Genomic DNA, 13,176 nt, shown 5'->3' with positions numbered 1-13,176 from the left:
CAGCCCTCCGTGGGCTGTCTCCCCCCCCTCACCGTTCCCCCTCCCCCTGACTTTCTCTCTCTCTCTTTCTCTTTTTCCCCCGTGAACCGAGGCCCGCGCGGCTTACATCCGCTGGGCCTCGGCAGTCTCTCTTCCCCTCCCCAACTTTCTTCCCCCTCCTCACCTGTCTCTCGCCGCCACCGCCGCTGCTGGGCCTCTCCGGCCGTTCGGTTCCTTTCCCGCGCATGGAAGCCAGGTAGGTCACAGAGCGTTCCGTGCGCATGCGCACGGAATGCTCTGGCACTTTCGGGGGGATTTAAACATCCCCCTGAAAGTTTTTTCAACATTTAGCATTTTTGTGCACACGTGGGGACCGCCCGTGTGCACAAACCTCTCCCTCCCCCCCAAGTGCCCCCGATGTCCGGATCTAAGGATCCGCACAGAGGGGGCCAGTTCAGTATTAGATATATAGATATATAGATATATATGTATCGGGAAGGTAATTGGTACATACAAAAACAGAGGGAAGGTAAACCTGCAACCAACACAAAGCAAATACATAAGTAAAAATCAAATGTATTCGTAATACCAATATAATTTAAACAATTAAATATACTTTAATAAATGGAAAAATCATAACTTGCAGAACATTACTGTTATCTTCATCAGTGATCCCTTTACAAAAAATGTATAAATATAATTCTTTCTTTATAAAAAGAGATTCAAAATGATAAATACAATATATTAAGAGTTAAAATATCAAATGTGGATATATATATTTTTTTCAGTATACCTAGGCTAAAAAGTTTACCAAAAGAAAAAAGAGGGAGGAAACTGTTCAAATGAAACAAACAAAAGTACAGAAGGGTGTATCATGTAAATAGAAAAAATGTGCAGTAAAGCACATTGAGCCCACCAATTGAAAATGATAACTATATTCAAATAATACATGCAAGAGAAGATGTTTCAATTTTCACTACTTTCACGGTACATAAATAGTATCAGATGCATAAAAGGAACATATAAAAATGGCTAAATAACAATTGAAAGGTGATTCAGTTCTGTGCTAGCAACTGTGCTTCTAACAGGATGGTGACACCGTCTTTGGAGGCCCAACTTCTGAGATTAGATAGGTGGGTGGCAACCCAGGAGAGAGCTTTGTTGGTCATGGCACCAAAACTCTAGAATTCGCTCCCCAGGGAGACTCATATGTCCCCTTCTGTTGCCATCTTCTGTCAGTGGGTAAAGACTGTGTTTAGTTTGGCATTCCCTCAGTGATCCCTCCTTCCTGCCCAATGTTTTAATTGTTGCTTTTATATTTTTTATGTATTATAGATCTAGTTTTAATGATGTGTTTCTTGTTGATTTTAATGGTTTTTAAGATGTGGTTTTATTATGTATGTTTTATAAGGGCAGAAAGGTGAGTATAAATTCTCTAACATCATCCTGAAAATGAAACCTCTAGTGTTGTTATTTTTAGAGCTGACTGATACTGTTGCCTTCCTATGAAATCTGTTGCCTTAATAGGTCCCTCCAGTTGCTACCTTCTTGCTGTCTGTGATGAAAAGGCCTGTAGATCAAACATTCTGACTTATCCACTATTATAGTAATCAGTTTGGTGTAAAGGCTCCAATTGTTTTTGTGTAAAGGGCCATCAAGTTGCAGCCAATATATGGTGACCCCAGCAAGGGGCTTTCAACGCAAGTGATGAGCAGAGGTGGTTTCCATTGCCTTCCCCTGCAGAGTCTTCCTTGGTGGTCTAATGGTTCCCATTAGGATTTGGGAAATGGAAACCCAGACTGGGCTTCAGGCAAATGACTGTCTGACTTAACACTCAGGCTTGACCTGTGAGTTAAATAGCCAAACCTACATCATAGAATTATTCTCAGGCTCCTTGGAGTGAAGCGTAGTGAGGTAACAAATTCTAGACCAGGATTAACTGGCACTAATTTTATCATACACCAATTCTCTATTTTGTTCTTTTTTAAGGTGGTTGCAGCTTTTACTTTCACCTTTTGCCCCAGACCACATCCAGCAGTCTCTCTTCCATAGGAAGGGTATGTTATAATCTTTGAAATACTATTTAAAAACAAAATAGTGGATTAGATCATTTTTTCTCTTTAATCCATATTACAGTTACAACACAAGGCATTGCCCTGATCTTCCTAGTTAATTCAATTCTTTAACTGCCACGTCAGATGTACTAACAATACATTACTTTCTTCAGTTGAAGTGCTTCGTTTTCAATCTTGTCCTAGATGGAAGGAAGAAACAAATGTATATATATATATGTAGTGTAGTCATTGGGACAGGGGTCCTCAGCCTTTTTGAGCCTGTGGGCACCTTTGGGATTTTGACAGAGGGGTGGGGGGTGGGCATGGCCTCAAAACTAAGGTTAAATCTAAGGTTAAAAACGGCAGCCCCTGGAGAAAGAGCTAGACTCAAAATGTCACGGAGTCAGGTTATACAAAAATCTAATAATAATTCTTCTATCTTTCAGGCAGAAGCTTTGATTAACGGGATGCCATTTAAAATTAACATATTGTTGAAAAAATAATTTATTGCATACACACAGGTTACCTTCAGTCACACAGTGAAAATCTTGTGTTGTAGTGGCAGCTGCTGTGGAAGTTATTTTTTTAAATGCGTAGCAAATTACAAGCCCTGCTGGATAAAAAACCCATTGGCCCCACCCACTTTCTAAACACACTTGTTGGGCACCAGGAAAGGTATCAGCAGGCACCGTGGAGCCCACAGGCATCACACTGGGTACCCCTGGATTAGGATGTGGGATCAGAGAGACCGAGGTTCAAATCCTTGGTTAGTCACAAAACTCATTGGATTACCTTAGTCCGGTCATTCTCTCTTAGTCTAAATTATCTGACGAGATTCTTGAGAGGATAAAATGCAAGAAGGCAAAAACCTTTGGAATGATTAAATTAACTCAGTGGGGAATATGGTGATTGCTGAATATGTCGTGTTTTTGTTTTTTGTTCTGGGCAACAAATGCTCTCTGAACAACAAATTGTGAGTTTCTTTTAGTACCTGAGGAAAGTAGTAGACCTTTAGTTTCTAGTTCTTACAGCTCAGCATGAGGTGCTGTTAGGCCACAAGATCAGTGTTTTTCAGAGCTTGTTGTCTTCTGCAGCAGGTGTTTATTTCCAGTGTTGTCGTTTTTGTTTTACAGGGGCTGAAAAAGAAAGTTGTTTCTCTTTCCTACGGTTTATTGATGTTTCTCCAGCAGAGATGGCAAACCTCATGCATCAGGGACATCTAGCCAGGTGAGGAAAACCAGATATTGAACTGTCAAATGGCATAGAGGAAAATGACAGTGCATGTTCTATAAGGATTTGTAACACAGATTTTTAAAATGGATGTATGTGTTTATAACTGCATGTGCTTAATAGGGGTATTTCTTCAATGCTTATGTATTTTCCAAGCTCAGAATCTTTGATCAGGCATTGAAATGGTCATGCTGATAACATCAGAATGGATGTGGGTAGTGGGAGAGGGGGACTGAAGAATGCAATCTTCTGTTCATTTATTGGGAATAAGATGCCTTGAGCACAGTGATATGTTCCACTAAATATGCAGATAATAGTGCTGTTAGAAATGTACAACTACCACTTTCCTTCCATTTTCCTTGTCACTACAAAAAAAATCATGATTAAAAACATGACACAGAGGCAGAATACACAAGTAATCCAAGTCTATGTACATCTATATATTCCTGAGTTTAGAACTGTAGTGGTAGAAAATAAGCATGTGTGCCTGTAGGCTTGAGCTAGAAGGAGTCATTTGTACTGGTGGACTGCATAAATACACATTAAAACCAAACAGCTTACTTAAATGAATATGACCTTTGCTGGTGGTTTTGAGTTTAACAGCATGCTAAATTATTCTGTTTGTATGTAATGTTCTGCATAAACCTGATTTGGGATTCTGCTACACAAAATGCTACTTTTCTTCAGGATGGTGTTGATCTATAATACCTCCTGGTATAAAAAATATTTATGCTGGTAATGATAAGCAGAATATTTTTGTAGGAAATTTGAAATATAGCAAAAGACAGAGGGGGAGGTGAGTGAATAGCTAACAAGTTTATAACCAGAAAGTTGATTTCCTTTCTAATTAAATCACCTTCCCATAATAAAAGCCACACTTTTTTTGTCATCAAGTCACAGCTTAACATATGGCAACCCCATACAGTTTTCGAAGCAAGATGTTCAGAGGTGGTTTGCCATTGATTGCCTCTGCATAGTGACCCTAGCTTGTATTGGTGGTCTCCCATCCAAATACTAACCAGAGCTGACCCTGCTTAGCTTCCAAGATCAGATGAGATCAGGCTAGCCTGGGCTATCCAGGTCAGAGCTAAAGCCATACTATACAAAGTTCAAAAATTCTGATAACTTTTATTTTTAAAAAGTTCTAAAATGTAGGTGCTAAACAAATAGAACTTTAGAAAGTTGTATTCTTCCTGCATATTTAGGCATGCATTAACAGAACTGTGACTAAAGGAGTAATCTCTGATTTGTTTCAGATGGTTAGCTCTTTTCCTGTCTCTGAAAGCTACCTACAGGCTCCACTACAGGCGCTTCTGGAGTGAGCCAGAAGAGGATCACCAGCAAAAGTCTCAGTGTCTGAATAACAAAGATTTCTTGCTGGACATCAGTTATCCATTCTCCCTTCCTTGCTTGCACAGCTGCACTTTGCTACAAGTAAGCAATACTTTCAATTCTGTGTCACTACGAGTGACTTCAGAAAAATGGAAATTGGTGGGATTTTGTAACCTTCAGCAGTCTCAGCATGTTCATGAATGAACTCTGACATACCTGTATTCTTTCTTGATAAGTTAAGGAATAAGTATTTTGTAGCTTCTGCCTCCCAGAATCTGGTGTAAATGAAAAACAGACTGTTGCATGCATACAGAAAAGGGGACTCTTTTGTTCGATCTCACCTACTATCAGAGCAAAGGATACTATAATTTTAGGAAGTGTAGCACATTATCCTGTCTATCTCTGTCATTTAGTAGAATGTGGCAATAGGAAAGGGGCTATTAATACCTACTATCAGAGCAAAGGATACTATAATTTCAGGAAGTGTAGCACATTATCCTGTCTACCTGTGTCATTTAGTAGAATGTGGCAATAGGAAAGGGGCTATTAATCTAAATCTACACATGCCCTTTGCCCCAGCTTTAAGATAGCTGTAATCCTCTAAAGCTAGGTTTTCTTAAATATATCTTTGTGTGGCAGTAGTCATGAAGAGGTGGCATGGAAACACATAGATTTTAGGATACAAGAATTTTAGCAACAGTTGTTGTCTTATGGAATGGCTATGCTCAGATGTCAAGAAACAGACCTTTGTTTGACTGCCACAAACCTGGGTAAAATGGCTGTTCTTGTGTTCTTTCTTCTTCTCACACACAGAATGCAAATTTCCTGGTTTCTGACGTCTAGCCAGTTTGTCATGACTTCCAAATGTGGGTAATGGGATAAACTAGAGTTTGTTTCTTTCCCACAAACCAGGATTCTAAACCAAGATTCTACTATGGTTTAGAATCCTAGTTTGTGCAGAAGGAACCAATTCCTCAGTGACTAGATGATCTCATGAAGTCTGAATCTGTGACCTGAATTAATAAAGGAGAGATGGACAAGGTTCTAATGTACTTCCCAGTAATAATTATCTTGGTCAACCAACTGATTTAATTCCCTCAGACTTAGAATGGATTACTCTGCCATGTGAAACATTATCTTGGGCCTGACATACAAGAGAAAACTATTTTACAACTGGTATAAAATTGCCTGGGTTTATTAACTTTAAATATCTACATACTATTTCTCAGGTCTGGCCCCCATTTGTGGATACCTAAATCTGTGGACTGGGGCCACACTTGCACTAAACAAATTTTTCTGCAAACTTGGGTGACCCGACCCCCCCAAGTTTGCAGAAAAATTTGAAATCTTCAAAAAATAACATGGGGGGGGGGTTAATTCCCCCCAAATACCTCTACCCAAAGCACCTACTTCAGCTGTCATAATCAGAGCCAGGAGCTGCACTTGGCCAGTTTGGTGTAGTGGTTAAGAGTGGCGGACCCTAATCTGGAGAACCAGGTTTGATTCCCCACTCCTCCGCATAAGCCATCTGGCTGACCTTGGGTCAGTCACAGTTCTCTCAGAGCTGTTTTCTCAAGAGCAGTTCTCTCAGAGCTCTCACAGCCCCACCTCCTCACAGGGTATCTGTTGTAGTGGAGGGAAAGGGATTGTAAGCCGGTCTGAAACTCTTTAAGATAGTGAAGGGTGCTATAAATCCAACTCTCCTTCTCCTCCTTCTTGGAGCTATGCTGGGTCCAGCAGCAGTGGCATGCCCCAGCTGCACCCACCAGCAGTGCAGCCTGGAAGGCACACTGGGCATGCTGGTAGTGGCACAGCCCAAGAGTCATGCTGGACCCAGTGAGAAAATGGGGGGGACTCCCTCCGTGAGTATACTGCTATTTGCAATGTTAACTCTCTGCTTAATATAGCTGGAAAAGAGTTTGTTGTTTTTTAAATTAAAAATAAAGCCTCCATAATTTTAATACCTTCAATTTGTTGATTTGTTCTAATAGCTTGTGCTAATTAAAGAAACTGAATACAAAATGGTGTTGTTTGCGGACGACATGCTGCTATATGTCACTTAATCCCTCAAAATCAATACCTGCATTGATGAGAACGTTAGAACTCTTTGGACATCAGGCATGGTTCGCTGAGATGTGTGATCCCATCCTTTATAAAGAGTGGAAAACAGTGGGTTTATCACACCTATGTTACATAGCGTCTAAGAAGGGCCTACTTAAGAAAATCGAAATTGAAAACATCTTTAAAAAACGTGTTTTGTGGTTTCTATATCTGAAACTACAACATGCTACAAGCCAAATCAAAATTACATCTATACTATCCCAACCACACACAGAATTAGAAATGATTCTAAAACTTTATGAATCACAGGATTAATTTCGGCCACATACCAACTCCTGTTAAAAGATAGAAAACCTAAACCACTGCCGTACCAGTTAGCATGGCAGAGCGAATGCACGGTTAATCTAGATGACGAAATATGGTCCACGATTTGGAATCCACGAGGCAGTTTCCACAGATCAATACCGATGTAACTACAACAGTTTAAAATATTATCGAGATGGTACCTATCCCCCCAAAGAATCTCACACATGAGCTCGAAACACTCGCCCTTGTGTTGGAAGGAATGCCAACAAATTGGCACTTTCGCACATTGTTGGTGGCAGTGTGAGAAGATTCAGGGCTTCTGGAAAGAAATACAAAAGCTAGTTAAAAGCGTTACAAACATAGATATGCCAATCTGCCCGGAAGGGCTCTTTCTTGACTATTGGCCACCCAATATAGAAAATCAGAAACGCACAAAAAAAATGGACATAATGATATATGCTGCTAGGACCTCCATTGCTACATGCTGGAAAGACAGTCACCCTCCTGGAACTCAAATCTGGTACAGAAAACTTTGGGATCAATTCTTGATGGAATGTATCACTTGCAAACTGAACAGCGCTTCATTACGGCCAATTTCTAATAAATTCATGGGAAAATGGAAACCCATACTAGATTTTCTTACAAGAGAAGAAGTTATACCCACATCTTGGTCTCAGTACTACAAATGGTTATGAAATCTGCCTCACCCTAAAGACTATTCCTGCATACTTGGAATTAAAACATACTAGGTTAAATGTATACCTGAGTTTGTCAAGATGTCTCTCCAAATACAATAGAACAATGTATGAATTTAGGGGAATCCCCCATCATTGTACGTGCACTGAATTTACAATTTGTATGTTGTTATACTATTTCAGTGTAATTGGTTGTATTTCATACTGTTAATTGATGGTTACACATGAAAATTCGGAATAAAAATGTTAATAACAAAAAAAGCCTCCATATAAGTATTGTTAGGCTTTTTTAACCACTATATAAAATTATATTTCATTTTCTGTGGGCTTGTCACTACTGATATTTATTATATTGGTACAACACAAGCTCATTTATCTGTACTCAACTTTATCTGGAATGTTTTGTACACTAGTCATGTTTATGGTCCCCATTATTTAATCAGCTAATTAACATTTTTATGTTTAAATTCTGTCCTCACAAATCCATACACCCTATTTAGAACTGTCAATATTTCCCCATGATATACTGATAAACAAGGTGGTGCTTGTTTCATTTTAATTGTCAGAGTACTGCCATCCCTAGCTATATTTTTCAAACTTGTTTTCTTTTGTTCAGCTGGAGATTGTTCCCAAGTGTTAGTAGCTATAAATGATAGATCTTCGACGTGGTCTCTGTGCTTCACACCCATGGGATCTAGTGCGCACGCGCTGGATCGATCCATGCTTTAGCAAGCTCTTTTAACGGATTTTCGCGCCCAGTCCCTCGGGCATGCGCAGGAACCCCACCGCGCATGCCCAGAGGGGTGGGCACGGACATCCCGCCAGTTCCTTTCTTACCGCTGCGTTGAGTAGACCTCTTTTTCGTCGGTCAGATCGGTTCGCTTTCGGCTAATCACCTCACAGCTCTTAGGAGTTATTTCCTTATTTTGATTTCTTTTCTCTTCTATTTTTATTTGTTTGTTCTTAAAAAAAAAGCAACCTTTATTTTCGGTTGAGGGGGAGTCTATCTATTACCTCAGGTGCAAGGGTTGCGGCAGCAAACTTGCTCCTCCCGACCGCCATACCCTGTGCATTTTTTGTCTCGGAGACTCTCACCGGCCAGAGTCCTGTCGTCACTGTGCTCGTTTTTCTAATCAAATGCGGAAAAACCGAGCTGCGCGCCTTAAAGTAGCGCTGCTTGAATCAGCCCTTACTCCTACCTCAGCGATGGAGGAGAGAACATCAACGTCGACAGCTCCGGCATCGAGACCAGCCTCCGATCGCCTAACACCGAAGCTCCCGGCATCGAGGGCGCAATCTTCCGCCTCCACACCAATCAAGAAAAAAGCCAAGGCAAGTAAAGATCAAAGTCCGCGAAGAAGGGCACCTTAAAGTCCCTTAAGGCGGCGAAGAAGGGGAAGGAAGCGGTGCCTGCACTGGGTGATGCCCCTATAGTGCCTCCCGCTCCAATGGCAGTATCGATATCGGAGGCCCAACTCCCTCTACCGATACCGACCATACAACTATTGGATTCCCCCATCCAACAAGTGGAGCGTCCTTACTCCGACATCGAGACGGTGGAGCTTCTAAGTCACCAACAGGTGCTGAGCCTTCTCCCTCTCCTTCTACTTCGTCGGCATCGATGATATCGGAGGCTCCCAATGTCGAAACACGTTGGTACCAACACGCTTCTTGCAGCGCGCAACGTCATCCTCCGCGTCTCAATGTCCAATCTGTCGATATCGACGACAGAGACTACGACGGTTCTCACAGACAAGCTATTGCTTTGTCTCCCAGACGTCCACGGTCCAGAAGTCGATCCCCCTGAGTCTTCCTGCCCCCTCCACCACCGATATCGTGGGATCAACAACAGTTGAGGTACCTGTACGGGGCTTATCCACCATCCATGCTGTGGTTGACTCCGGCGGGCTATTCTGATTGGGATCACTATTCATCCCACTCGGTTCATAGATCAAGGTCGCCTCACAAATCGAGACCTTCGGCATCTCTGTCTTGCCCTCCTGCAGACGATCCTTCCCACCATAGTCCGGAACCAAGTTGTCCTCCCAACCCTCAGGTCACTCCAAACCTTGTCGTTCCACCAAAACCTATAGCTTGTCAAGAGGACACTTCGGTCCAAATACAACACCAAGACTCCTCTGACTCCATGGAAGAAGACTCAGATACGGAAGCATCTGAGGCTCATACCTCTCCTGACCATAAATCTCCCAACCAGGATGTCGCTGAGGACCTACCCATATCCTCATCCGACAACCTTACGTCATACACAGATTTAGTGAAAAGAATGGCCCACTCTTTAGGCCTCTTTGTCGTCTAGCAACATACGCAGGCAACAGATGCCGTTTTTGATATAGTCCAGCTTTGATACCTCTTCCACCTTGGCATTGCCCATGTCTTCATTCCTTTTGCAGGCAGCAAAGGCACCATGGCTAAAACCCTTGTCAGCCCCAGTATCCACGCGACGACTGGACCACATGTATAGGGTCCAAGAGATAGATGCCGAATTCTTATTCTCACACCCTCAACCAAACTCGATGGTGATAACATCTTCCTCTAAATCCAAGAGGACACACTCTGCACCTTCTGACAAGGAAGGTAAGTAATTGGATGCCTTTGGCAGACGCTTCTACTCCATGGGAGCATTGGGAGTCAAGGCCACTAACTACCTGGCCTGTATGAATAGGTATCAATATACTCTCTGGGAATCGTTCTTCGAACTTCTTACCCACCTCCCAGAATACAAACTCCAGGCAGGCAGAGTCATCCAAAAGGAAGGCATGGTGTTGGCAAAACAACAGCTCAACACTACTAAGCATGTCCTTGAGGCATCCTCCAGAACAATAGCCTCTGCAATTGCTCTTAGGAGACATTCCTGGCTCCGCAATACTAATCTGCCCATGGATACTAGATCTTATGTGGAAGACCATCCATTTGATGGCCTGGGACTTTTCAATGCCACTACTGATTCTACTTTACAAGAATTAGACAAAAGCATAAAAGCTTCTCGAGCCCTAGGGGTGTCATCCTCTGCGAGCCAACAATACTGTCCCTGCACCTGGTCAAGATCCTGGCAGAGGCGTACCCCAAGTCGCCAGTCTCCGGACACACAATGGAGACCGCGAACATCTTTGGGAGGCCAAAAATCCGCCTTCCCGCACCAAACAGACCAAACCTTCCAAGCAGGGTTTTTGACTTCCAAGTCACCTCAAACCCGTCTGTCACTTTTTCTTCAAAGTTGGTGTCGCATCATCTCAGACAAGTGGGTGCTGTCCATCTTGACCCGAGGCTACCAAATCCAGTTCCACCAGAACCCCAATACTCCTGTCGTCGTCTCCACGCCCCCTTCCCCACCTCTCCTAGAGGAGGTGTCCGTCCTTCTGCAGAAGGGAGCCATCAAACATATACCACCACACCTCCACGGGACGGGGTTTTATTCCCGATACTTCACAGTCCCGAAGCGAGATGGTGGCGTTCGACCCATATTAGACCTAAGGGAACTGAACCGTTTTGTGACCTATCACCGCTTTCGCATGGTGTCCCTACAACAGATCATGCCATTGCTTTGGAGACATGTCTGGATGGCCACCCTCGACCTACAAGACGCGTACTTCCACCTTACCATCCACCCCTCCTACCGCCAATACCTACACTGTGTGATTGGTCAATAGCATTACCAGTATATGGCCCTTCCATTCAGCCTCTCCAGCGCCCCAAGAGTCTTCACAAAAACCATGATTGTGGTTGCAGCTTTCCTCCGTCTCCGGGGTGTCTCTATCTACCCATATATCGACGATTGGTTCCTGGTTGTGCCTTCCAAGAACGCCCTGGTCTCAAACGTCACAGAGACTCTGGCACTATTGGAGAATCTGGGCCTACAAGTCAATCGGCAAAAGTCTCAAATGTGCCCGGTCCAGAGGATACAGTACATTGGCGCTATACTGGATTCCAAGACATGCATGGCTTACCTGCCCCACGACAGGATGGCAGATATCATTTCCTTAGCCACTGTCATCCGTTCCCAGCCCTCCATCACTGCCTTCCAGATTCAGAGGCTGCTTGGCCTGATGGCTGCAACTACGTCGTTTCTCGTCTTTGTCAGACTCAAAATGCGTCCTTTACAGCTCTGGTTTATCCACAACTATGACCTGTCGAAAAACGCACACACCGTCCTATCCCCTCTTCCCAGCATACGGGACTCGTTACTTTGGTGGCCTTTCCCTTCGAATATCCTCCAGGGAGCACTCTTCCACCCTCCATCACCCGAAGTCACCATAACGACGGATGCTTCCCTGGCAGGATGGGGTGCACACTCCATGGGCCTTTCTGTTGGAGACAAATGGGACGCGCAGATGAGGAAGTGACACATAAACTTCCTAGAACTCCTGGCTATACAACACGCTGTCACCAGCTCCCTACCTTTAATCAAGGGAAAATGTGTCACGGTCCTCACGGACAACACCACGGCACTTTCTTATGTCAACAGACAGGGAGGCACTGTTTCCCTACGCCTCTGCAACCTTGCCATCCAGTTGTGGGAGCTTTGCATCGCCAACAACAATTTGCTCGCAGCCACTCACATTCCCGGACACATGAACGTGCAGGCAGACCATCTGAGTCGAGCAGGACTCAGCCTTCACGAGTGGGGGATGAACCCAACATACCTCCTCCCACTCTTCCACAATTGGGGAGCTCCCCAAGTTGATGTCTTTGCCACCAGAAACAACAAAAAGTGTCCTCTGTTCTGCAGTCGGGGAGGCAGGGATCCACAATCTCTGGGAGACGGTCTCCTTTACCCTTGGTCCACAGGACTTCTTTACCTGTTCCCTCCCTTACCTCTGTTTCTGAGAGTGGTCCGCAAAATACTCAGAGACGCCATGGACTGCATCTTGATAACCCCATGGTGGCCGAGACAACCTTGGTTTTCAACAGTCCTCGAGTTATCACAAGGGATATACCATCAATTCCCTCCGGCCCAGGACCACCTCCTCCTCTCCGACTCCCCTCTCCTACATCACAACATACCACAATTGAAACTGATGGCATGGAGAATAATGTCACTGACTTCTCCACCCGCGTAGCGAACATTCTCTTGAATTCCAGGAAACCTACTACGCGGAGGTCCTACAATTATAAATGGCAAAGGTTCTGTTCTTCCCTAGGTGATGATGCTCCTTGAGCCACCTCAGTTGGTCTCGAAAGAGTTTTCCAATTCCTCCTCTCCCTAGCTGACTCGGGAATATACCATTCATCATTGAGAGTTTATTTGGCCGCTCTTTCGGCCTACCATGTTCCAGTTGACGGATGCACTTTGTTTTCCCATCCGATCTCAAAACGTTTTTTAAAAGGTTTATTGCGTCTCTACCCTCCTGTCAAAACTCTAGTTGCTCCCTGGGACCTTCTTCTAGTTCTCCGCCAGCTCACTGAGGAAGCCCTTTGAGGAACTCGCAACATGCGACCTCAAACTTCTAGCGTGAGGGGGAGGGGTTTTGGAAGTGAATCTGGGTGGATGAGTATGTGAG

The 13,176-nt window shown here is 43.8% G+C and overlaps 1 protein-coding gene across 1 annotated transcript in view; it reads left to right on the top strand.

Annotated features, from left to right (window-relative positions):
- Positions 1 to 13,176, top strand: part of INO80 (INO80 complex subunit) — a 106,893-nt gene that overhangs the window by 46,338 nt on the left and 47,379 nt on the right. Inside the window, exons 22-24 of the mRNA XM_015429521.1 lie at positions 1,969 to 2,036; positions 3,167 to 3,260; positions 4,520 to 4,697. Coding sequence (XP_015285007.1) covers positions 1,969 to 2,036; positions 3,167 to 3,260; positions 4,520 to 4,697 — 340 coding nt within the window. The remainder of the gene's footprint in view (positions 1 to 1,968; positions 2,037 to 3,166; positions 3,261 to 4,519; positions 4,698 to 13,176) is intronic.

The sequence above is a fragment of the Gekko japonicus genome, unplaced genomic scaffold (assembly GCF_001447785.1).
Source record: "Gekko japonicus isolate JY-2015 unplaced genomic scaffold, Gekko_japonicus_V1.1 scaffold251, whole genome shotgun sequence".
Classification (NCBI taxonomy): Eukaryota; Metazoa; Chordata; class Lepidosauria; order Squamata; family Gekkonidae; genus Gekko; species Gekko japonicus.
The sequence above is the reverse complement of the archived record's forward strand: the minus strand, read 5'-3'. Positions and strand labels throughout refer to the sequence as shown.